The 24,974-nt window shown below is 48.0% G+C and overlaps 2 protein-coding genes across 6 annotated transcripts in view; both read right to left on the reverse strand.

Annotated features, from left to right (window-relative positions):
• Positions 1-150: 150 nt before the first annotated feature.
• HSF5 (heat shock transcription factor 5) lies at positions 151-14,203 on the reverse strand. Of its 2 annotated transcripts, none has more exons than XM_015880935.2 (6): positions 13,622-14,202; positions 12,087-12,458; positions 9,145-9,242; positions 6,773-7,297; positions 3,067-3,232; positions 151-1,787 (listed from the first exon to the last, which is right to left on the reverse strand). In XM_015880935.2, the coding sequence occupies exons 1-6, from the start codon at positions 14,148-14,150 to the stop codon at positions 1,720-1,722; spliced, it is 1,758 nt and encodes a 585-aa protein (XP_015736421.1). In that variant the 5' UTR covers positions 14,151-14,202; the 3' UTR covers positions 151-1,719. The 2 variants fall into 2 exon arrangements, with proteins under 2 accessions (XP_015736421.1, XP_032304379.1); XM_032448488.1 differs by having other exon boundaries at positions 1,403-1,787; positions 9,145-9,239; positions 13,622-14,203.
• A 2,919-nt stretch (positions 14,204-17,122) lies between these two features.
• The window catches only part of MTMR4 (myotubularin related protein 4), a 30,021-nt gene continuing 22,169 nt past the window's right edge, over positions 17,123-24,974 (reverse strand). For all 4 annotated transcript variants that reach the window (XM_032448487.1, XM_032448486.1, XM_015880847.1 and 1 more), the window contains 10 exons: positions 24,814-24,942; positions 24,413-24,524; positions 23,899-24,094; positions 23,224-23,409; positions 22,363-22,533; positions 22,087-22,241; positions 20,542-21,769; positions 20,076-20,186; positions 19,674-19,762; positions 17,123-19,377 (listed from right to left, as the gene is read on the reverse strand). In XM_032448487.1, the coding sequence (XP_032304378.1) occupies positions 19,200-19,377; positions 19,674-19,762; positions 20,076-20,186; positions 20,542-21,769; positions 22,087-22,241; positions 22,363-22,533; positions 23,224-23,409; positions 23,899-24,094; positions 24,413-24,524; positions 24,814-24,942 (2,555 nt within the window). In that variant the 3' untranslated portion in view covers positions 17,123-19,199. The remainder of the gene's footprint in view (positions 19,378-19,673; positions 19,763-20,075; positions 20,187-20,541; positions 21,770-22,086; positions 22,242-22,362; positions 22,534-23,223; positions 23,410-23,898; positions 24,095-24,412; positions 24,525-24,813; positions 24,943-24,974) is intronic.

Genomic DNA, 24,974 nt, shown 5'->3' on the forward strand with positions numbered 1-24,974 from the left:
CGGGTACGGTGGGATGGATGGACTCGGGGACCTCAGGGGTCTTTTCCAACCTTAACGATTCTAAGAGTCTGTGAAACACGAAAGGTTTGCTCCAACCACGATGGTGTGTCCTTTGTAACTTGGAACGCTCAGAAAATAAGATGCAACATCCACAGTTCGGTTTCAAAGTTTAATTCATTGCAGATTGCTGCAGCTGCACTGTTAGAGCGGGACTGGAAAAGAGCATCCTCACATTAAGTTAAAGTGCCAAGTCTTCTGGAGGCAAACAGGAGTAAGAAAGGTAAGCTGAGAAGTTCCCTCTGAGCTGCGCATGAGTTAAAGAGGCAGCAGCTGCAGTCTGATAAGGCTGAAGTCCTTTGAACTCCATCTCCTTACACCCTGAACCCGGGAGGAAAGTGATGGAATCCATTTGGGAAGCTGGACTTGGGTGTATCCACCTCACCCTTCACCATTGGTGCCAACTGGAGTTGTACCGCACACAGGTAATACACGATACAGGAGAGCAAATCTGAGGACAATCAGCATGGAAACGTTCCCACCGGCCTTGACCTAAAAGCATCCTCAGACTGTATTTGTTTGGATGGCTGGTGAATAATTAAAGGCTTTGCCTCAGCTCATCCCAGCACTCAGCACTCACTGGGGACATCCTGCCCACGGCCGGAGGCTGCTCGAGGTCCTGCAGGGTACAGCTGGGGTGGTCTGGGCCGCTCCTCTCGGGTGTGTTTTTGTTCAGGACTGGCTCTAATTAATTCTTAAAGAATATGAGCATGGATGAAGCAGCTAAATTTATGTCCTAAGCACTCTTTCATGTGCGTTTCCCTGACAATATAAATACAGTCTGTGCCCCCTTTATCCTTCAAACAATGTGTTAACATAAATGCAAACACACAGCTATTCAAAACTTAAAACCTACTATCACTATAAATACAACCACACTCAGTAAGTTAAGAATGTATCTAAGACCTATTTGAGTACTAAGACAACACATAACTTACCATTACAGAGAGCATCAGAACCAAAAAGGAGTGACTGAAACAGAGGATTTCTCCGTCAGTGTAAGAGATCAGCAGCTGTTACATGTAATGGATACCCACTGGAAGGGACACGAACCGAGCGCTGCTTCAGGAAGGAAGAGCATTTCCTGGGTAATCACTCAGAAAATTGGCTCATCTTTACTACAGCAGCCCCTGGAGCCCCTGACCCGTTCAGACCTGGAATCTTGTGACTTCCCTGCGCTTCTGTGTCATACACAGCTCCCAATGCAGGCTCACAGTGTGACTTCAAGCAGAGATGGTGGGAGCACCGGGAGCAGGGAGCGCTGTGGCTTCCAGCAACGTCCAACAGAAAGATTGTGAGCACAGCACTGAAAACAACGCGCTTCCTTCCCGGTGAGAAAGGTTCGGCTCTCAGGGTTGTTCCAGTTCACAGGGAGTTCAGCCTTTCCACGTCTGAGAAGATGAGCAGCTAATAATTACCTCGTGTTAAAGGTTCTGATCACTTTGATGCTTTGTAGCTTGTCAGGTAGGAAACGTCATGGAAGAGGTGTAAAAAACCACGGGGTGACAAACATCCCACAGAGTGAAAGTTGTTAAAAAGCAGCGCCTTTGTTGTCGGGGTTGTTTCTTCCAACAAAGCCCGGCTGTGTGCACTGCACCCGGCTCTGACAAGGGCACCCAGCTGGCAGCTGCTGCACGTTCTCACATACTTGTCACCCACTTCTCACTCTCTTATTTCTTCCTTTGGAAAGTGCTCCTGCTTGCAAGCGACATCCACCAGCAGATGGAGATCTAGGAAGAAAAGGAAATAGCAGTGAATAGCAGTCTGTGTTTTGCTCGGCATCATGCGCAGGGCTGTAATCCCAGCAGGTAACATGGAGCACGGCCTGAGAGGCTGCAACCAGAGGATCTGAGGTCTGCAGGACCAGGAATTGTTCTCATTTTGCTAAACTTTAAGTGCAAAACAAAGAAAAAAAATGATTTACTTATTAAAGTGATTTATGAGCCCATTCATGCCATGGCAAAATGGAAACGTTTCCAATGTACAGCTAGAGCAAAGATACAGCTCGGCACCTTACAGCTCAAGGAAATGAAGACCAGCACAAAGTCACAGCAGGACACACCACCCTCGTCAACTTCAGTCTCCCAACAGATACATCCACGTCCTAGGAAAAGAATTCCGGCCCTGCATTGTCACTAAGTGGACCAGAACTCTCAGTTCTGCATTTTAAACAGAAGTTCAAGATGGCACCCAATTCATTTATTTGTTTATTTTACGCCTTCCTGATAAAAAGACATTATTCCTCACTTGCACGTTTGAAACTGATGGGTGCGTGAGCTGAATTATTAACTAGCATAACTGGAACCTGGAAACTACCCTTTGAAGTGAGGAATGGCTCTTCAAACTCCACCACCTGTTCTCCAATGTGAGGGAAATGGCTTCCTGCAACACCTGGATGCCACACCAACTTCTGCTCCAGAACGGATCTGAAGTAGACTTGGTGTCCTCTCATGTTTCTCTGTCACGAGGATGTTGAGGTTTTCCTTTGGTTCTTAGATTTGGTGCTTGGCCTCAGATTCTCTCCTCCTTGTTTCTCTCACATCTGACAGCAGACACATCAGCACCCCAGAACTCAGTTTTCTGTCAACTTCTGCACTTCAGGAGCTCGTTGGTTTGGGGGTTTTGTGTGTGCGTTGTTTTTCTTTTCCCTTGCTATTTCAATTGTCATTTCATTACTCAATCGTTCCCTGTGGCACTGTCACACTCCAGCACAATTATCTATGGGCTTCATCTCAATATTGTGACATCTACGTTTCTCACACAACCCCCAGAACAGCAGGTTTCACTTACTCATAATTTATACTCTTTCCCACATGAGTAATTGGTGTATCTCAAGAAGCAGATCACTAAGTGCACTAAGAGGTTGTACAGAAGCAGTATTTTAACTGAAGGTAACAAAGAAATACACTGCAGACGAGCTAACCTGCTCTCATTTCCCCTGTCTGTAATGGCTGGTTTCAGAGCAGCTGCCTTGCTGACCTCCAAAAACAAAATAGAATCCCTTCTTACCTGGGGACTTGCACTCCTTTGAGTTGCTTCTTCTCTCTCTGTTTCTGGTCTTTGCAGATGAAACAGTGTTTTCTACAGTTTTCTTCACAGGCCCAGCTCCTGAAGTGGGGCATCCCACCTCTTCTGTCTCTGACCTTAGGAATGGACATTTAACACCAGTATCCACCTGAAACAAAACACAGCAAAGAAAACAAAGATGACTCAATGTTTTCTTTGAATCACTTCAACAGAACAAATAAGTACTTTTCTCCACTCCAAAAGGACATCTAACAAGAGCTGAACAGTACCCGGATGGATTGTATAAGCATTTTTAGCTCAGAGTTAAGGCTGCCGGGTCCACAGCCAAGCTCTTACAAAATGTCCTACTAAGCAAAACATGAAGTCAGAAAGCCAGAACATAACAGTACATTTACTCACAGTGTCAGCTTTGCCCTCAGTCACCACACCGGGCATGAGAACTGAAGCAGAAGAAACCCAGGTGCGCTCCTTGGTACCAAGAGCTGCATTGGTAATGACAGCTGTACCTCAGACAGAGCCGTGTGATGCAAAACTACGCAGGTGAGTGGTGCCCTTCTGGCTGGAAATCTCACCCCACCCCATCAAATTGGTAAGACATTGCATTATAATGTTGTTGCTTGCTTTTTGGAGCCCTCTGCTGCTGCTCCGTAAGTATTTTGCAGGCAACCATTTAATGAACTCGACTATTTCTCTAACAATGTGGCAAAAGCTGAAGGTTAAAAAAAAGGGGGAAAAAGCCCAACAACCAAGCTATGATTCTGTCCCAATAAGGAAGTAAAAAGAAGCACCATTAAGCACCTGGAATTTACCTTCAGACAGAAAGATGTTCTCACTATCATCTGTTCTCGAGCATTGAGCTCTTCTGTAAATATCCTATCAATCAACATCATGAGATGATTGTTCAGATCCTGCTGTGTTTCCCTCCACAAAGGAAAAAAATGTTTCCGAAAACTGGCATGAGTGAGTGAGCAGAGGGCAAAGGGTCATAACATGCAGCAATAAGACAGCAGCAGTGCCAGAAATCACTCTCTCCCTCTTGAGTCTGCCATTGCTTGGCATTAAATATACAAAAGGCAACGTGCAGATTAACACAAACACAGACAGATTGTCTACCTTAGTTTTCAAAAAGGCCTGTGCAAATACAGCATCTGAAACACGCAGGGAGAGAGCTGCCCCACAGAGCCCCTGCACTTGTGGATGTTCAGTCACTTCATGGCAGTACTTGCTCTTTGAAACGCATTATCTACATGTACTGCATTAGTAGTATTAATTAGCTAATAGGAAAACCATCTGGATGGCTACGCCTTTCTGTCTGACATCAGAGCCACAGCTTCTTAAGTGCAAAAAAAAAGAGAAGGGAGGAGGTTCAGCAGTGCATTATCTTCACCAGACAGAAAGTGAGTTCAATCCTGAGATGGACTCTTACAAGCAGGGAAGGCTGGCAGGTCACAGAGCAGGTGCAGGCATCAGCAATTGCGTGGTAACATTTCTTCAAGCAATGATTTGAACCTCTCCATCCCCACTGACTTCTGTATAACAAAACCTTCCAGGGAAAGGAGTCTGCAGCATTCCCTGCTGTCTAGATGGGATCTTACCCACCAACTCTTCTAAAAATCTTTCGTGAAGCTGCCAATATGATTTCCATCCTAGCAGCATCAGTCTGGCCCACACAAATCTGGTCCCAAAGCTCTCTTCATTTCTGTTACTTTTGAAAGTGAACGTGCTTCTGATTACGGCTTTGCCACATCTGCAGACAGACTCCTCACTTGGGCCCAGCACCGCTGCAGCTCCATCCCAAATGCTGCTTGGCAGGGAATCAATCAAAGCTACCAAAGCTGACAGATGTGAAAGTTTTGCCTTTTTACTTCAGTTATTGAAAAAATGCCAAATTGTTCACCAAAAAAACCCTGCTGTGCCTCAGTGGTTACGTGACTGCAGTGCCCAGCTGGAACCACGATGAGAAACGTTACTAAAAGCAGCTTCGGACTCACACAAATGGGGTTTGCTGGATTAACCTTCCCCACAGCAAACAGGAATTTCAGCCTTCAGCCAGGGATACTACCAAGGAAACAACAGCACAGGAGGCACATTCCCCTTCAACAGGCACTAGAGTTGTGCTGCATTTCCACTTTAAGAAGAAAACATTTTTTTTATGAGTAAGAGTGGATCAAAATAAGCCTGTCTGAGGCCAAAATGCATAAAAGACAAGGACAGCAATTCACTGAGGCCAAGATGACAACGCTGAACCTGGACTGCTGAATGTACTCAGACCTTTCAGGCAAAGAATTGCTCTTTAGTTTGCTGGGTTTTAAGGCAGGAAGCAGAACAAAGCAGGTGAACACCTTTCAATGGAGAGGACAATTCAAGGCACAACAGCTGTCCCAAAACTAATTAAATGATAGGAAATATTGTGGAAGAAACAGAACAAAATATCAAACACCTCTGCATCACTGTAAAAATCCATTGTTTTCCTGTAGCTTCAATGTGGCGTGCAGCCACTGCCTCCTCATTTTAGAGAGGATTTAATAGAAATAGGAGAGGCTGAAAGCAAACCCAGAGATCTGCAGAGCAGCTGCCATGCAGAGGACACTACCAGAGGGAGCCTGGAGAGCAGACTGCTGGGGAGGCTGCGACACAGCTCTGATAGCACAACTGCATGGAGAAAGGGGCTGGAGGTGACTGATGAAGCTCTTCAACAGCACAGTGAGCAAAGAATCCGTTGATCAGAGCTACAATTCACATGGTTTCAAGGGCTGACTTCAGCCCAGGGAAGAGAAAATGAACATCAGGTGCCCAGAATCATCCCAAATCCTGCCACTGCAAATACAAGGAGCAGTGCCCTGTTCTAGTTGCAGGCGTTGCTCTTGCTCTTCCCTGAGCATCAGGTTACAGCTATTGTCTTGAGGCCTGACACCGGCAGTCAGGCTTTGATCTGACCCACTGAGCTGTTCTGATGTTCATTTATTAGCACCAGAGGAATTTGCTCCTCCTCTGCTGCTACACAGAGGAATAAAACAGCCTTACCTGCATGGGCAGTATTTTACCACAGGCTTGCCCTGAATGCCATGACACTGTGCTGCTGAGAGCAGTGGAAGCCGTCCAGATAAGGAAGGGAGCAAATAAATTAAGAGCCTAATGGACTCCTACTTTAATGTTCGAGCATAGGAATCTACTTTGGAGAGTTCTGCACCTGCCACGATCCCAGGCCCTGGAAATACCACTGGACAAGAGGCAGCTGTGGTGACAGGTTAACCCTGCCTCCAGTTTGGCAAGGGGAGACAAGTGAAAAGTAGAACACCCCTAACAAAATGAGCAAAGCTGTCAAACAAAAGGCCTACAGTGCCCAAATTTCTCTTCAGGGCAGAATAATCCCCAGCTATTTAACCAGTTAACTTCCAGAGAAACAGACCGTGGCCAGCACCAGGATTCTCAAGCAGGGCACACGTATGGGGGTCTCAAAACCGCAGCATCTTCTTCCTCCAAACAACATCACGGCTCATGCATTGAATTCACGGAATCATGGACTTGTTTGAGTTGGAAGGGACCTTTAAAGGCAGTTAGTCCAACTTCCCTGCAGCAAACAGGGACACCCACAGCTTGACAGCATGCTCAGTGCCCACTTAAACTGTGGCCAACAGTTCAGAGAATGAATGGAAACTCCCTAATGAAAAATGAACACAACACTTACCTTCTGTGGGCTGAATGACTGCACTTCTCGCACTATCATGGCTGAGAACTGAGCTGGGAGGTGGTCTGGCTCTTCTCTCAGTTTTCCTCGTGCTTCCTGTGTGGCTGCAGGTTCTCGCACCATCTGAGCAGCAGCACATTCTACAGACGCAGTGGTATGGAGAGCATAAAAGTAATCCAAAGGCTGTGGCAGAGAACAAGGTGCCTCTTGATCTCCCACCACAAACGGTGTAACGTCTGACACCACGGGGGTGAGAGGTTCCAGCCGGCCTTCTTCATCTGAAGGTGGATCGTCATTCTCAGTACCAGCTAGCTGTGGTTGACCTCTGCTGGTCTGAGGGCTCGACCACTGGTTCTCCACAGGCTCCACTTTCACTGTTCCAACTTTAGGCGACGAACGCATTTCATCAACAATCTGAAACACAGCTTCAAGATTTACTTCCGTCTTCTTGCTTTCATCAGATGTGTGGTATGGCCAGTTAGAGGGCAGGAATTCAACCGCATAAGGTGACTGCATCGGAGGACTCTGTGAGAAACAAAGTGTGGTGAATGTTTCTTTCCAAAAAGCACAATGACAGGACATGCACTGGTTCTGCAATGTTCTGTAAATGAACATGAGCAATCAACGGAAGAGTTTGTAAATTCAAAACCATGGAATCTTGTTTGTTACTTGCAGTTAGATCAGCGGGTTTAATCAAAAAAAGGCTACTGACTTGGCTTAGTTTTCATTAACTACCTTACTCACAGCAAGCTCAGTTTCTTCTGTCTGCCATCTGTTCTGGAGAGAAAGGAAGGCTACTTAACAGCACCCAAACACTCTTTCAGATGCATGGCCTGCACCCTTTGCACTGTCAGTGAACATACATCCAAGCATTCAAATCAGAAACTTCTAGTCTTAGTAGGATCTGTGGGATCAAACTAGGACCACTCCCTTCACATGCAACATTTGTGATAGAAAAGGACAGAGCTGATGTACCTGACATCAGTTCCTCCAGAGCTCAAGCAGTCTTGTTACATACAAAACCAACATAAACTACAAGATTTTTAAGCAACAGAAAGAAGTGTGTAAGCTGTAAATGTGCATAGGGACAACTCAACATGAGGAGCTCACAGTTACATTACACAGTTACCCAAAGGAAATGACAAATTGCATTTTAACAGCCCGTGCCTGCACTGCTATTTCTTGGAGAGGTTGATTAGATTTAAAGAATAATGGAAGGGTAATACCTGATAAATTAGTGATATCATGACTTTGAACAGAATCTCGGGTACTTTTAAAATACAATCTTACTTTGGAAGAGATCTAGTAGGAAGGATTAGTCCTTAGAGCTGATTTTCCTCAAACATTCTAGCTGAGGTAAGGGCCATTGGAAAGCTATTTCAAAAGATGAATATATTAGAGAACAGGAAGCCACAGGATTAGGAAAGTCACAGCAGATCAAAAGTAATGGAAGCATCTGGTCTCTCAGCAGCACGAACATCAGAAGTCCTCGAAGGAAATACCAAAACCAGATGGGATTCCCTGGTCACAGTTGTATTATCATCACAGCATCCACCAGTAAGCAGGCTGAATCTCTTTCAGCTCTGCACACTGCCCATGAGCTTGGTTCTTCAAACAAATCACTTTCACTGGACCCTTTGGGCAGTGCATTTTTTCACCAAGCCCCAATAACAGCCCTGATGACTCTCTCGGAATGATTTGCTATCCCAAACACGGTGATAAGAATTGTTTGATCATCACTTCCCATCACTCAGAGTCATTCCCATGCCCGAGCTGGAAAAAAGCTCCCCCAGCTCTCAAACTGAAAGTCAGAGGACAAAGATGCACTGTGTGCAAAATAAATATGAGAGTACCAGTGGCATGATTGGCCAGTGACCATTTCTGAACCAACACAATATTCTGGCTGTAACATGAACATCTTGGATAAGACCATATTAAAAAAAAAAAAAAAAAAAAAAGAACAAAAAAAAAGCCATGAATAAAAGCCAAAGGTTGATATTTGCAAGACAAGGAACTGGATAATCAAGCTTGGGTAGGTAAACCTTTTTTCAGCACACAAAGCACAACTTGCTTTGCTTGTCTCTCGTTAACTAGAACAAATTCTGGTGAAGTCGAGCACAAATCTCATACAGAGGAAAATACTCCACTGAAGAGGAGATCCACTCCACTACCTTGAAACCCATCTAGTATTACCAACAGTACATCTCTAAATATTCAGTGGTTCTTTGAAATAAGCCTTGTAAAACACATTACTTTTACTTTCTCAAGTAGATCAGTTTTCAGATTTCCACCCTTCATTCCAGCCCATAATCCTAGAGCTCATCCATGAAGCTCTCCTCTGCTCTCACCTGATGGCAGCACGCTGCACTCACCTGGAATAAGCTGCAGTGGGTGTAGGTCAGAGCTGTAGGACTCGCACAGCAAGTCAGAGGGCTGATGTGGGTAGCAGGGGAGCAACACGGCAGCGCTGCTACAAGAATTCAAACACAGTTATCAGACTTCCAGAATTTGTGTTTGGTATGCAGAGCTCTATTGCTAACTTTGATTAAACAGCTCAATAATCACACAGCAAACTAACTGAACTGCAGAACTGTATCATCTCCCAAATGAGCAGCCTGCTGTAGGGAACTATTTGGGGGCTGGCCTGAATTATCTTGAGAGGTCCCTTCCAAACCTGACGATGCCGGGATCCTGTGTTAGCCAAAGGATGAGACTGAAACTCTGCAGCTTTCTCCATTCCATTTGAGCACAACCTACACATGAAACACTAAGTAAAAATGTTGAAGACCACCCTTTCAGTGTGTCCTTATCATGTCATGCCCTTAAGCTATGCCTAAGGGAAGCCAATTACTCATCATATGGCAGGGTCAGGAAATTGTGAAGAGCACCTGTGCCTGCTCCTGCCAAATCAATGAGCACATCTGGAAGGGCCCACACACAACAGCTTACAAACTACAGAATGTGGAGAATGAAGACGACATCCAAGGTCTCTTCCTTAAAAGAAAATGGGAACTGCCTCAGACATTGAGGTAGGATGGATCGCATTGCCACTTCATACCCAGTTTGCAGAACTAGTTGTCTGTGCTCCTTATACAGTTCATGAAGAAACAGACTCACCAGAAAGAAACTGTCTTCCAACAGTTTATATCTAAGAAAGCTGGAATGACTCAACATCTGGGAGGTGCCTGTTTCTCTCTACTGACTACATACATAATCTAGATGACAAGCCCGGGCATATACAAGTAAATATTATACATTCAGATGAATCTTAGGCAAGATAAATCCTACTGCTAGTTTTACAAGTGGATTACTAATGCATCCAGTCTGCTTTTCTCAAGGGAAAACGTGGTGCTATTTATGCTGTGTTAAAACAGATACTGTGTTTTCAGCTGCTTAGTTATTTTAAGAAGCCCCTTTTGACCAAGGCAAATGTGAATTTCAGACTTCACAGAGGACGTATCATTCAGAATAACATAACTCCTGCTAAGCTGTCACTCACAAAAGGTTATCACATGTAAATCAGCTCTACAGCCACAGATGTATTCAAAAGGAACGACTGGACCTGCAGTATCAGGTGGCATCAATCGCTAATATTTCTAACATGGTCTCATCAACTGCCTTCCCATTATTAGGATATTCTATGATAATCAAACTTCACTACACTCCTTTGATGCAATCCCACAATTATCAAAGCTTTTGTAGAAAGCTGAAGTCATAAAATTAAATCCTTAAAGCTATGCTCTGTCCAGATTATGAACATCTCCTGTTTTAGTGCCTTCGCAATGAGAATCATAATGAAAAAAACAAGGAAATCTTTTTGTTGCTTATGTTAACAAACAAATTTGAGCACATATAGAGATAAACCTTTTCACAAAGCCCAGCGTAGATTTAATTTAATGGGACTTCAAAAACATTAAGTTCATTAAATACGAAATGAAAAGAGTTAGCTCCAAGCGCGAGCGTGCATTCTTTAGCCCCTTCTCTTATGAAATATATATTTCAAGATGAATTATCACCTCCCAAATAAACTAATCTTGGTTTTGTGCTCTCAGGATGAAGGAAATCAGACTTTTTCATGTATACATATGAAAAATAAGCTTTCAACACTCTGTATGCTGTAATATACAGAATAAAGGACAGCACAGAGATGAAGAGGTACACAGCATCAGCAGTAAAAACACTGTCCAAAGTGACATGAAAATGAAAAGATTTTTAATGCTGCCTAATGAAACAGCAAACCTTTCTTCTCAAAGCTACTGAAGAGTTCACTGACATTTCAAAAGCCTCGGTCTCCATCACATTCTCTATTTGAGTTACGCATTCATTATTACACCTTGCAAAATTTGGTGTGCTTTTATCACCCTTCCTGCCATCCCCCCAAAAGATTCTGCCTGTACTTTTCCCATGGTCTTTCAAAGGAGAAAAAAGCTTTTTTCAACAGCACAACCCATCTCTCCCATCTTAAACTAGTATTCTCAGCTCACCCTGCTCCTGGGAGAAGATGTAATAACTTGCAGCTTATAATGCAAGCATTCACTGCTAGTAATCTTTGTAAGCACCACAGGGCAAGGAACATATGGCAAAAAGTTCCCTGTTCCTTAAACCTTTACAAGTGTCCTCAGGATTTGCATAATTCCCCCGAATCCCTCCTTGACAAGAGGTTTGTAACAGCAACCAGTGGCTATTGTTTGAAATGGAAGCGAGTGTTCCCAGCAGAGGTCTCAGAACAGACACACAAAGACACGAAGATTTCATTGTGTACTTTTTGGAGAACGACAGCAGCCACCACATGTAAGATTTCTAAACAGGGATATCTGACTCAGTGAAGGTGCAGCTGCCAAGGGAGGAACAGGCAGAAAGAGAGAGTAATAACTGAGCTCGGCTTTGCCCAAGCCAAGAGTCGCTACGTTCCGAGTTTCAGAAGTTCCAGAGAAATAAAGAAAATTACAGTCAACAAAACAAGCAAGTTTATTCTCCAGTTCAAGGCAAGAAATAGGAGAATAATTTGCTTCAGTTCTCTTCTAGAATGCCATCCCCCTCAGGTTTTCTTGATTAAAACTAAAAAATAAAGGGGGAAGTTAGGCTAACGCTGCCCTGCTGCAGCCCGGTGCTCTTCTCCTCACCCTTCAGAGAGGCTGGATGGAAAATCACCAGAGGACACCAGGTATGGAGGAAGGGCAGGAATATGGAACAGACCTTTTTGCTTTAAAAGCCTTTACAATTTCTAATTCTCACTGAAACACACACGACAGAGCACTGTGAAATTTATATATATATACGTATATATATATCACTTTCAGGTTCTTTTTCTTACCTGTTGGATAATAGGCTTGTGAGTAGTGCAGGGGTGACGTGTAGCTGCTGTACTTTGCAGGGGAGGTGGCGATGGCCTGGGAGACCTGCTGGAGCGGCACAGGAGAGGCGCTGGACTGCAGGGTGTAAGTGACCTCAGTGGGAAACCTCTGGAATATGGGGAAGGCAATTCCCTTGTCTGGGAAGGCTGCGGACGCCTTGTGCCCTGCAATCAGCCCAAGAGAACTCTGCCATGTTCTGGGAGGGATTGGAGTCCGATCTAAGCTTTTTGATGGCAAAGAGCCGTGGTTCTGTGGTGAGGCCGACATGTAGGAGTAAGGAAATAAGCTGTCTCGTTGATAAGGTCGATGAAACTGTCCTACAGCCAGCAGCCCTGCATTAGGCACAAAATAAAGCAACTGTTATTGAAAGGAGTCGCCAAAGGTGGTAAAAAGTAACCAATGGTACCAAAACAGAGAAGGAAAGGAGGTATGAGAATTCCTCTGTTTATCTTTTACCTGTAGATGGGGAAGTTGAGATAATGTGGTTTAACACACAAACAACACATCGCTGGATGTTGGGTTACAATGTACCAGCTGCTTTACAGGAACTGTTCCTGGACATTTAACACCGGCTACATGTTGCAATGCACTTGGAACACAGGGACACTTTGCAAACAGAAATATCTCCCATCTATCAAATTACCTCATATTTGCAGCAAAGTAAGACATGCCCCTAAATAGCACAGCACAGAGCGCGGGGAATTGTCAGCCTGTCAGAACTCGACTGCTGTGAGAACTGATGTTTTCTTTGTCCTTTTATTTCTTCCTAGAAACTCAGGCTCTGCACTGACCCATCCCAGCTCCCTCAGCTTCTCCGGAGCCCTCACAGCTCCACTCCTTCTCTGGACACACTCCAGGGCCTCCATGTCTTTCTTGCAATGAGGGGCTCAAAAAGTAATAACGCTGGGAAAAGAAATACCCTTAAACGTTTCCTGGCCTCAATATCAAAGCACATTTCCACCCTCCTGAAAGGTTTCCTTTTGTTTTCTCACTATGGCAGGTGTAACCGCACACATTACCCAAAACACCGCACGAATTACATTGCAGTTCCTACTCGGAAACAATAACTGAGCACAACCATCCGGCCGCCCCTTGCACTGAGGGCTGTGTGCAGGAGGCAGCGCTGCCACCTGCTTTACTCACAGAATTATCAAGGTTGGGAAAGACCTACAAGATCATCCAGTCCAACCATTCCCAATACTTCCCAGCTAAATCATATTCAACAACACAACATCCAGACGTTTCTTGAACACCCCCATGGTGGGTGACTCCACCACCTCCCTGGGCAGTACATTCCAATGCCTGACTACCCTTCTGAGAAGTAATACTTCCCAATGTGGTGGGCTCCCTTCGTGTTGCACAGCCCTGACCCACCCCCTGCCCTGCCGGCCTCAGTTCGGCCGTGTGCTTCGGCTCGAGGCAGCCCGAGTGGCCGGGTCAAAGCAGCTCCCAGCTGTGCCCCACCGGCTCCTCCCGTCCGGCCCTGGCCGCTCACCGGGCCTGTCGGCCTTGCCGGGCGTCGGGGGCGACGGCGGCGTGTCTCCGGGCGGGCGCTGGAAGCGGTTGGGCGGGCGGCTGCTGACCTCCAGGCCGGCCGCCAGCTTGGCCTTGTTGGCGCTCGTCATGCGCTTCAGATGGACCAGCAGGTCGGGCCGGTCGCGGCGGAAGTGCGGGCTGTGGAAGTGGTGCAGGTGGCCGCCGGAGCCGCCGTCATTGTCCGGCCCCGACCCGGCCCTGGGCCCCGGCGGCCCCGCCACCACCTTGCGGAACCCGTAGAGGTTGAGCTGGCGGATGAAGCTGGTGAAGTTGGTGGTTTTGAACAGCTCTCCCGCCGCCCCGTCTCCTGCCGAGCGCGGCCCCGCGCGGCCCAGCAGCTCGGCCTCGAACAGCGGCTGGTCGATGAGCAGCCCCTCGCCGCGGGCGTCCCAGCGGATGGAGCGGAACCGCGGGCTGTTCACCAGCCGCCACAGCTTGGCGGGGAAGTTGTTGGGGTTGATGGCGGCGGGCAGCAGCGGCTCCTCCATGGCCGCGGGACGGGGCGGCCGCTCTGCACCGAACGGCCGCCGCGCGAGGCCCGCAGCACGGCAGCACCGGAGCGGCCCGAGCACCGCCCGACGCGCGGCCCCGCCGCCATCTCTGCTCCCTCAGCGCCGTGTCCCCTCGGCACCGCTCCGACCGTCCGTCCGCGCTCGGTGCCGCTGGTTCCTCGGCCCTCACAGCGCCGCCGGCCCCTCAGCACCTCCCGGGCTCCTCAGCACCGCCCCGCCCAACCCCAGCCCGCCATCCCTCAGGTCGCTCCCTCACACCTCTCGTTCCCTCGGATCCTCCTCAGTCTGAACGAGGAGCGGATCCTCTGAGGGAGCCCCGGTCAAGGCTGAGGAAACCGCCCAATTCACAGGGAGAGAACGATGGTTTCTCCATCCTGAGAAGAAGGAGCACGTTTGTCCTTATTCTGAGCTGGCAGCAACAGTGGGAAAGAGCAGGACGGTCACAGATAAACCTGGGCCATGGAAGAGTGGCTTTACGCAGTGTGTGTCGGCCCACAGCTCTGGTCAGCTCCTTCAACCCACATGAAGGCGGCTCATCTTCCCACAGGCTTTGCATTTTGGTATCTTCAGTAATAACTTATAGCTCATCCTCTGAAGAACTACGTGCTGGTTGCTGAGCTGAGCTGGAAGGAAAGCACTTGGAACCTGAGAATCGAGGAGAAGCCCACAGGACGTTCCTCAGGTCATCTCCTGCGTTAGGTAGGTGAAGTGACTTAAAGCTTCTCTTTCCATCTGCAGCTGCAGTGCAAGAAGAGCACAATGGCCTGATGTTGGGATAGGAGTGGTTTTATTGTGTTACCCATAACTCAGGCCGTACTCGGCAATATGCAGCTCATAACTAAAATGCAGAGAACGAGTCCTTGAAACTAAGGAGTCCCTTCAAAGTGTTTCCTGCAGTACTTTGTAGATGAGCCCATAGCTGCAAAACAGATGACTTTTTAACGATGGAATGTTTTTTCATCAGCATCCAGAGTGCTGCGCGCTCCAGGCAAAGCCACGGCCTGCACCTTTCGGTGCCTCACAGCTCATGCCAGGTCACACGAGACGATCTCACAGCAGATGCGGCAGGAGGGAAGATGAAGGAAACGGCTCCATAGCTCTCGGGGAGCTGTGTCACACCAATGGGAGTGTGCCTGACTCACCCAGCAAGCCTGACGACGAGGAGAAGGTAACGATCCCTTCTGTGCCGGGGCAGATCAGCCTGTGATCTGTGTCTATGAGCAAAGATGTTTCTGGGGCACGCTGGAAATTTCTTCTCACTTAAGACAGATCAGTAACAATGAAGTGCTTCTCAGTAGGGCGTGTGGATCAGTTGTAAGCTGTTGGTCAGTGCAAGATCTGCATTGTCAGCTGGCAGCAGTTCTGACCTTCTCAGCCAGCCTTGCTGCTGCTTCCTCCCCACATCTCTCCTTTCCTGCGTGCTTTCATCACCCCCCCAGCCTTCACTCAACACCTGCCCTGTCACCCCTCCAACCCCACACGTACTTCAGGTTTTCTTCCCCATTCTAGCAATGCTCTGGATGCCTTTGCAGCTGTGTTGTTGTTTGTTGTTGTTTTTAAATGCAAATGTAAAGAAAATTTGCTTTTTTTTTTTTTTTTTCCTTTTAAATCATGAATGGAAATACACTTTTCTTGCATTTTCTTGCTATATGTTATTGTACAAATACACCATTCTTTGTTGCTCATTTTCGTACAGCATGACTACTACCTCTGGACAACTTGCTGTATGTATCACTATTAACTTCTACCCGCAGTACCATAAATAAACGGCAGCGTCCAAAGTTAGCACTCAGGGAAGTGTTACCATTTGGGGAGAGTGTTTTACTACTATTTAACTGTTGCACTGAAAATGGAATGGTCGGAAACACATCAAACACACCTCGGAAAGCCTGCATCCTTCTTGTCTGTCTCTCACTTCCAACTGTTTCCTGCTCAGTACTCGCAGGGTTCACAAGGAGGCCATCCATCACATTCTTGCTTTTTTTCCCTCTTTTATAACCAAGGCTTAACATGTCTCTTCACATCCGCTGCAGTTTTAGCAGTATCTATTAATGGCTTAGAGACCGAACGCCATCCAGCCATCACAAGCTTCACCTGACTTCTCAATACACCTAAATCTGTGTTTATTTTGTTCAGTGGCTGATATTATGGTACATCATAAGCAGTTCCGGTTGTTAATTTGCTAAGAATTCATGGCAGTTACTGCACTGACAGGGGAAGGCTTTGATCTCACTGTTTGTGCTAGGTTTAGACACATTTCAGCATACACACATAGATTACTTCAGGCTGAACGTGTTGGTAAATTATGGCTTTATGTTCCTGAAGCGATAATGCTTTGTTCTGTGCTCAGTACTCATGAACGTGCAGTGTCCTTGCTGGCATGGCCACCCTGACACTACAAGTTTCAGGTATATTGAGCAAAAATGTCCACAGAGCTTTGAATGCACTTGGGGCAGTTCTGTTCAGTTCCTGTTCCATCTGGACATGAGATGCCAGAAGTCAGGTAGCAGTTCTAGCATCCAGCCCTTCTCTGTGCAGCCAGATGACACTGCAAACGTTAATCCTAGGGCCTGGAAGTTCAGCTGTGGGGTTTTGTTTTATTTGCAGAAAAATCATTCCTGATTATCACCCACAAATTGTTGCCTTCTAAGGTTGACTACTCCCTAGTAGCTCTCTTCTTGAGAAAAATTCCTCACTGAGTCATTAAGGGAGAGACTGGAAGGTGTTGGAATCCCGGGCAGCCATGGGTTTGTTTGGTAAAGAGCACAGGGCTTTGGAGTAGAAGGCCATGACATAATGTGCTTTGTGTCCTCGCCATGATTATTATTTGTGAGAAGGAATACTAAATTCCTGACATACCTTAACCAAGGGACAGGGCAGCAGGTAACAACCAAGGAAATGGTGAGCAAGAATGTACCACAAATGAAATAATGGGCCCAGACACAGCAGCACTAATATAGAGATTTTATTTCAACTGTATTGAGTTGTACAGCACATTTTGTTTGTCACAATGCTATAGAACTGATTTTAGAGTTTTTGGCCAGCACATTGTGACGCTGAAACTCACAAGAGCTAAAAGCAGTTTGGACTAATGGCCTGAACAGAAGGGCCAGGAGTACCTAGTTTCTGGCTTCCTTATTGCTTGCAGTCATTCCAACATGTGTAAAACAGGAGCAAATCCTTCTGCCAGCCCAATGGTCACTCTTCCATGTCTGGCAATGACTGCAAGGTACAAGGCAGGGGAGAATCTGAAGCAAGGTGCCTTCTCGTCCCAAAGCCAAATCGGTTGTTCCCAGTATGGAAAAGAAGCAGAGTCCAAGTAGGAACAGGGTCTTCAGATGGTGCTAGCTTTGTTTGCACTACTGGGATTTACAAAACCAGAGGCTGACATATCAAAGTGCAGGAAAAGGGTCACTGTTCCATTCCCTCTGATGGAGATGACAAACCACTAGCAAAAATCTGGGAGATGACAACAGCGTAAAGTTCTTTGCCTTGTTTGACCAAATGCCCTCACAGTTTCTCCCTCCAAACATCAGAAGTCTCAGCTCACGGTGCACATAAAGGGCATTTTCATGTCTTTGGGAAGAAAACCTACATTTCTGGGAAGAAATGCCCCACATTCAAACCCTTCTTCCTCACTAAAACTTGCCGATATCTCAGGAGGCAGGATGGATCTCCCACAGAGATCCAGCAATTCAACACAATTTCACCCAGCGCCATCTTCTCTTTCGAAACCTTTCTTACTTTCTAAACCCAGTTACTTTTCTTTTTTTGGAATGAGTTGGGATTCCTGCTCTGTACTTCAAGGATCAGGCAGAGAGGCAATCGCAAGTTGGCAACTCTGAACTCTGACCACTGTACAGGAGACGAAAAAAAGGAAGTCAAATTCAAGAGGCATTTTAGGCAGCACTGGGGCAAACCAGAGATATTGTTTCCACCACTGAACAGATGCCACGTGTCATGTTTATCGCTGTAGCTTGGTTGTACATCCTAAAGTGAAAAGCACAGACCGCAGTGTCTATGTCAGCCACCTCCATTTTGGTATCGATGCTTCATTCTCCCTTTTTCGGGTTACATTAAGTGCACAGAAATATATAGCAGCATTTGGACTGAAACCCTCACATACACCAGACAGCACATTCCAGGAGGTAAAACAACATATTATGGCCTATACCCTCAAGGTATCAAGTTTTCAGGATACAGAGCAGTAGGAAGTGGAGAGCTGAGGGCAGAAAAGGGGAGGAGGAGCAACACAGGAACACGAGTTCTGTTTCCATGCCAGGAGAGGATCAGGGTGCCATTCCTGTGTTAGCACCAGGCTGTGACACTACTGCAGACAAAGCAGACGGGCAGAGCAGGAAGTGAAAAAGCCAATCTCCCATCTCCCCGCACAGCTGGCGGGCAGGGGCAGAGTCAGGTGCATTCACCAACCCTAGCACAGCGTGAAAACAGGCAACATCTGCTCGGCCTGTTTTCAGCCAGAATGAATTTCTCTTCAACGCTCAAGAGAAAATCAATCGGTGATGGCTAATGAGTCTTGTTCACCAAGCTGATCACAAATCACACTCATGGAAAGAGAATCTACAGAATTGCTCCAGGCTGAGGCCCTTCCAAAGCACATAGTACCACCTCAACTCTGCCCTCTTCCTTCTTGTTACAGCAGCCTGCCTTTGTTGGGGGAGTTGGTTCTAAACATGCCTTTCTATTGCTTTGGGGGTACTTTGCACAGGCAATATCTGTGAGAACATTGCTTTCCAGCCCACAAACATAAGAGGTTGCAATCCCCTCTTTTGCCCTAGGTCAGACTACAATGTACGGGCCCACTGGTACCAGAGTGGAGGCACATTGTACTCTCTAATCTGAGCTCCTCTGCTCCAGTCAGATCGTAAGACTGTTGAAGACAGTGCATTCAAGCTTGGTGTTCAAGTGTTGCACCAAAGGCCTTCACAATTACAGTGGAGGCAGAGTCACCCTTCAAACCCATGAGAGAAAAGGCTGGGCTTAGACAGGTCCCTTGTCTGGCATTCAGCTGGAAGCTGTGGCGATGGGCTTCTTCAGATGTTGGCTCATGAGCTCCCTGGCACGAGACACTTGGATGTGGTCATAACAGGAGTTACAAACGAGGACGGGGTCATACAACTGCTGATCAGGGATGGGCAACTTCAGGTGGCAGCAGCCGGCACAAAACACATTCCCACAGTTCCTGCCAGGAAGAAAGGGAGGCAGTGAGAGGAGAGCTGTGAACAGCAGAGCAAAACTTCAGCAAGGAGAAAGGACCCTGTTCAGGATCAGAAGGACCAAAGACTCTGGGGAAATGGGAACAAGGAAAGCACAGCAGACTGGGAATCTGCAGGGAATTCCTGAGATCCAGCAAATAAAACAAGGTCACAACAGTTTCTTCTTGGAGGTGGAGGGGACGAACGTTGCAGACAAGCGTTTGGGGAGGTTTAAGAGATAAGCAGAGGAGAAAAGTGGAACTGCAGCAAAACTAAGGTTTACCTGCAGTGATGCCTCCGTTTTGCCAGCCAGAATTCACAATCGCAGTTAAAACAGTGCGAGGCCATGTGGTCTGGAACCCACCGCGTGACCTAGGGCAAACACAGTCCTCATCAGCTCCATGTCTAACATCACACTGACCAGACCTTCGGACCCGAATACAGGCTGAGATGTTGCTCTGGACCAGAACAGGCCAGTCCTGAGACAGCCCATCCCACGGGTTCCTTTCTGTGGGAAGCAGCAGATGAGGATTCTGACAGACTCTCTTGCCTAAAGGACAAGGGTGGCTTCTCTCAGCCCTGCTTTCAGCCTAGTCATCATTGCTGTAACCATAGAAATCAGCTGCCAGAAAGGAAACATCCTCTCCTGCTGCACTCACGGCATTTGCTCTTACAACACACGTACCTCGGTCTCCTTCTTGTCAACAGGCTCCCAGCTCGCTTCAGACAAACAATCTTCACTGTGATCAGAGCAGAAGTCCTCAGTGTCGCTGCCATCTGATTCCTTCAGACAAGTCTGCAAAAGGAGAGTCACAAATCGTGTCCCAGGGCGCTCCCTCTGCAGCCACACAGTGCTCGTGAGGGGCACATGAGTGGCTCTGAGTTTCCCTGTGCAAGGGGCAAAGCACTGAGGTTTTTGTGACTGCAAAGCAGCCATTGCTTGGCCCCCGGGAAGCAGAAATACCTGCAGGAGGCACGAGGACGGGGCTTGTGGATGAGGGGAGAGGGGCTGAAGAAACACAGCAGTGGTCTTAACCATCTGCTCTGAAGTTATAGGAACATGAATGTAGTTTGGAGCAGGCGGTGTGGGGGGGTGCGCAGGGGCTGCTGCTGGCAGAGACTGCGCAGCTGAAGCTGTGAGAGCTACTTACGAAATCATCCTCGTAGTCCATGGGCGGTTCAGCCGGTGGGGCGCAGAAGTGGCGGATGTCCAACCGCAGCTGCAGCTCCCGCACCTGCCTGCGGAGCTGCTCCACCTCCTGCTTGTAGCTGGCCTCGATCTGCCGCAGTCTGTGCTGAATCACATCCGTGGGGAAAGGGAGCCCGTCGTCATCCAGGTAGAGAGGAGGCACAGGAGAAGGGCATTTCGGTGGCATGTGCTTGGGACCAGGCGCTTGCTTCACGTGGCAGGGCAGCCACGAGCGGCTGGGCTTCCCTGCGGAGCCTGCAAAATGCGTGCCGATGTGCCCAGAGCAGACTGAGCCTTTTGCACCTTCCCTGGCAGACCATTGGCCACTGAAACACAGGCCCGGTGCCCGCAGCTGTTTGCTGCTCAACCTCTTACTGCAACAACCGTAGGACAGGAGCTGTCTGGGCGTGGGCTCCCCATTGCGGAGCGATGTCACCATTCCTTGAAAACTGTCCCAGTTGGACCCCAAAAAGGAGAACTCGCTGCTCTGGCTCTGGGAGATGGGCTTGCGCCATTGCTCTAGTGGGACTCTCCCCATCCGGCAGGGATCCTCACAGAGCCCCCTCCTTCCAGCATAACCTTTGCTGTTGTCTTCATCTGGGCAGGGGATGCTCGGCTCCTGACAAGGAGCACTGGGCGCCAGTGGCTCCTGGCTGGGAATGTCTTGGCAGGTGGTGTTTTTCTTGGGGCAGCCTTCTCCACTGGGTGCCAAGCCAGCAGCCTTCAAAGGTTCCTGGGAACAGGATTCTAATTGCTTTCCAGAACTGGTGGAAACCCCGTCAACATTTTCCTGTTTGGAAGGATCTGGAGCTGGGCATGCACCATCCAGTTCCTCCATGTGTGTTCCGTTTCCCTTTTCTGCCTCCACAGACACGCCGTTTGCTGGCACAGGAGCCCAGTTGTTCAGCTTCTTGCTTTGCTCTTCACACTCACTGCTGTTGAAAGCACTGCTGGCTGGTGGGGGGGCACTTTCCTGCTGCTCCTCCACTTGCTGTGTCTCAGCAGCAGCCACCACGCTGCCTTCTCCCACATGCAGCTCGGCTCCCTCGGTGGCAGCATGCCTGGCTTCCAGGCCCACACGCACCTCCTGACAGTGGTTGTTCAGGTTTGGGTCACTGGATGTGCGGGTCAGCGGGCTGCTGGAGTCGCAGGCTGAAAGCAAGTCATCCATAGATCTTGTCTTTGGTAATCTGGAACCCCAAAGCAAAGCAATTCTCAAAACAAAACTCTTTGAAACTTCCCTCATTTCAGCTGTAGCTATGATAATGGAGATGTTCCTATTTGGAGATGATGGGGTGGGAAGAGAGGAGGGGTGCAGCAACATGAGCTGAAATGCAGAACACTGCAGTCTGACTTTTTAGTACAGCAGTGAGCTGCACTTGTTCTCCTTCAAGTGGATGGGACAGTGCTACACAGCTCTTCCTCCCCACAGCAAAGATAACAAGCATTGGAGGGACAGATGATTGTGGGTAAGAGGCAACCCGGGACTGGAGCTCTGGGCTCTTACCTGTCCAAACACCTGCCACTGAACTCCTGGCTCTGAGATCCAGGGGGCATGTAAATATCCATGTCATCCTGTCCCAAAGGGTGTGGGGAGGAAGCTGGGAGATACACCGCTGTCCAGACATGCAGCGCTCGCACATGGCACACAGGATGCAGCACCTGCAACAACCACTGTGGTTAGAGATGAACACAGCAGGAAACCTCTCCAGCCTCTCCTCATACAGTTCCCGGTGCCTGCCAGGTGGACACCTCAGAAAGCGAGGCCAGGAGCCGTACTCACCTGCTCAGACCCTGGCATGTAGAGAAGATTGTGGAAGTTCTTATTTCCAGCCCGCAGGAGTGACCACACTGAGCAGGTTCGCTTGTAGATATTGTGCATCTCTCGCTCGCATGGGCTGTTCCCAAGGAAGGTCCCATAGAGGCAGGAATACGTGTGCTGCACCAGCTTCACCTGCAGCATCAAAAGGAGAACAGCTGCCATGACTATTGGGAAGCGGTGCTGCCTGTCTCCAAGGGCAACATCTTCCACCTCTCTGGGCAGATTCTCACCCAGCTGGTGACCTCAGTGCTGTCGTCTCTGTCACACAGGGCACTTCAAATGATATCAACAGTCAACTGATACCATGTCTATGACCTCAAGCTGTATTACATGATAAGACAGATTACTAGCTATCACTTCCCATTTTTTTCTTAAAGCAAGCTTTTGGTTAAAACAGTGCTGCTGATGGAAGCTTTTGGTTACAACAGAGCTGCTGCTGGTATGTGAATTCACTGGGCTAGGAAAGAAGCAATCCAAAGAAACTACAGAACATAAAACTTTCATTGCTGCCTGGTCTGCTTGGTCTGCCCAGCCTGCAGTCCCCAGCGGGAGAAGGAAGAAACGCAAGCAGTTGGAGAGAAGCTGTCATTGCACATACAGAACCAGGTCAGAATGCCTCAACTGAAGGGCAGGGCTGAGCCCGCACAGGTATGTCAGGAATGCCAGCAGAGCCCAAGCAGTAATCAGACACTTCCCAATTTTTAATGAATTCCATTTTTTTCTTGTCCTTTATCAACCATAACACCACAAAATATCACGGCCTCCTCCTGCCTCTGCCAACAGCTGGTAAGGAATAAAGAATTGTTTGCATGAGTATCTTACCAAAAAGGCTTCGTTAAATTCAAAGAGGCAAGGAAATTGCTTCAGAAGCTGATGAACAGCATCCAGCCACTGCAGGAACACGGGGCACTGCTCGTTCTGATCTTCCACCTTCTCCTGGTGACCACAGCGATCACCGAACTTGTGACCAAAATCCAGCCAATCTGATTCAACAAGCACCTGGAAACCCTGTGAATAAAAGAGAAAACTTTGCTGTAGGCACCGAGCGAGACAAGACGAGCCCCATCTGCCAGCATGGCCAAGAGACCTCAGGACTAATGCAGCTCTGGCAAGGAAGCTCCATGCTTGGTTTGGGGGCAAAGCTACTTGAAGGTCAGGTTGCTTTCAAACACAAAGCAACGTCTGTTATTTCTATATGACAAACAACCTTGAGAATGAACATAAATAAATAAAATAATCACAAGCAGGAGCAGGGAAGCAGCTGCACCTTGAGCACAACAGGTTATTTACCAAAGCACTTCACCAAACTGGGAGTGGGGCATACAATTCACTAAAAAGAGGCAGGAGGAACATACAGAGAAACTCAGTGCCCATAATAACAGCCCTGAAATGCCAGTAAGCTCATTTCCACGTGAAGTTCTGCTCCTGCCTGCTGAGAGTCACAGACAAGTGCTGCCATTTGACAGACACGGAACAGCAGAGTAGCACAACACCTACCTCCATGGTCCTGTAATAGGGGTCCAGAAGAATCTTTGCCAGCGCTACGATCTGCGGGGTCCTGTCCCAGCCGTCAGAGCAATGAACCAGCACTGGACGTCCTTCTCTGTCAACTGCACTGGAGACCAGCACGGCTGCCTTCAGCATGACAGAAAGGTGCTGCAGCCACTTGGTGCTCTCCAGGGCCGAAAGCCAGCTAGAAGGTTTGCAACAAAGCAGGAAGGTGGCTCAGTTCTCCAGCAGCACACAACACATTAACCTAAGATGGTTTTGTGTTCTCAATGAAAATAAGTCTTTTAAAAAATATGTCAAAAAGCGGAGTCAACCAGCTTGGGAATAACTACAAAACAACATCTAATTGCAGTTTTTCCCTGATGCTTCTGAAACATAGAGGATAGGATACATATAGACAATGGATACTTAAGTCTGCAATGCAATCCGTTCCAGATTACCAGGGTGGGCTACATTTAAGCACTGTGAGCACTTCCCCCATAGCCAGAGAATGGTGACTTACTTGCTGGGGTCTGGCACTTGGCTGCAGACAGCTCGCAGGTACTGGAAGCTGTTCCGGATGGAGTGGATGTTGGCCATGCCCATGAACACGACTTCGCAGTTTGGGTAATACTCTGAACACAAGAGAGACAGTTCAGGAACTGCTGCTGCAGCAATTGCCTCCTTGTGGTTTGGTTGTTCCCCACAGCAGCACTGCTCCATTCCAGCAGCACATAAGCAGTTATTCTAGGAAGCCTCGTGGGCCAGCAGCTGTTTGTGTGGAGTAACAGACTGCACAGCTGAGAAGGGCAAAGCGCTCCCACAGACGGAGCACCACAACGCCAACCCGACACAAACTGCTGCAGGGCCCACTCGACTCAGCGGGTTCAAGAAGTGCTGTGGGATGTGCTCAGCACCACGTACCTTCACATTCGCAGCCTCCTCCCTTTGCCCTGTTGGCCACAGCTGCTGTGTAGGACCTGGCATCAAGGATCAGCAGCTTCTGAGGGGTGCCCACGTTCTCCACACCCGAACATGCGGTCAGGGACGAGTCTGCAGGGAGAGCACAGGCTGAGTGCTGGCAC

This window comes from Coturnix japonica, chromosome 19 (genome assembly GCF_001577835.2).
Source record: "Coturnix japonica isolate 7356 chromosome 19, Coturnix japonica 2.1, whole genome shotgun sequence".
NCBI lineage: Eukaryota > Metazoa > Chordata > Aves > Galliformes > Phasianidae > Coturnix > Coturnix japonica.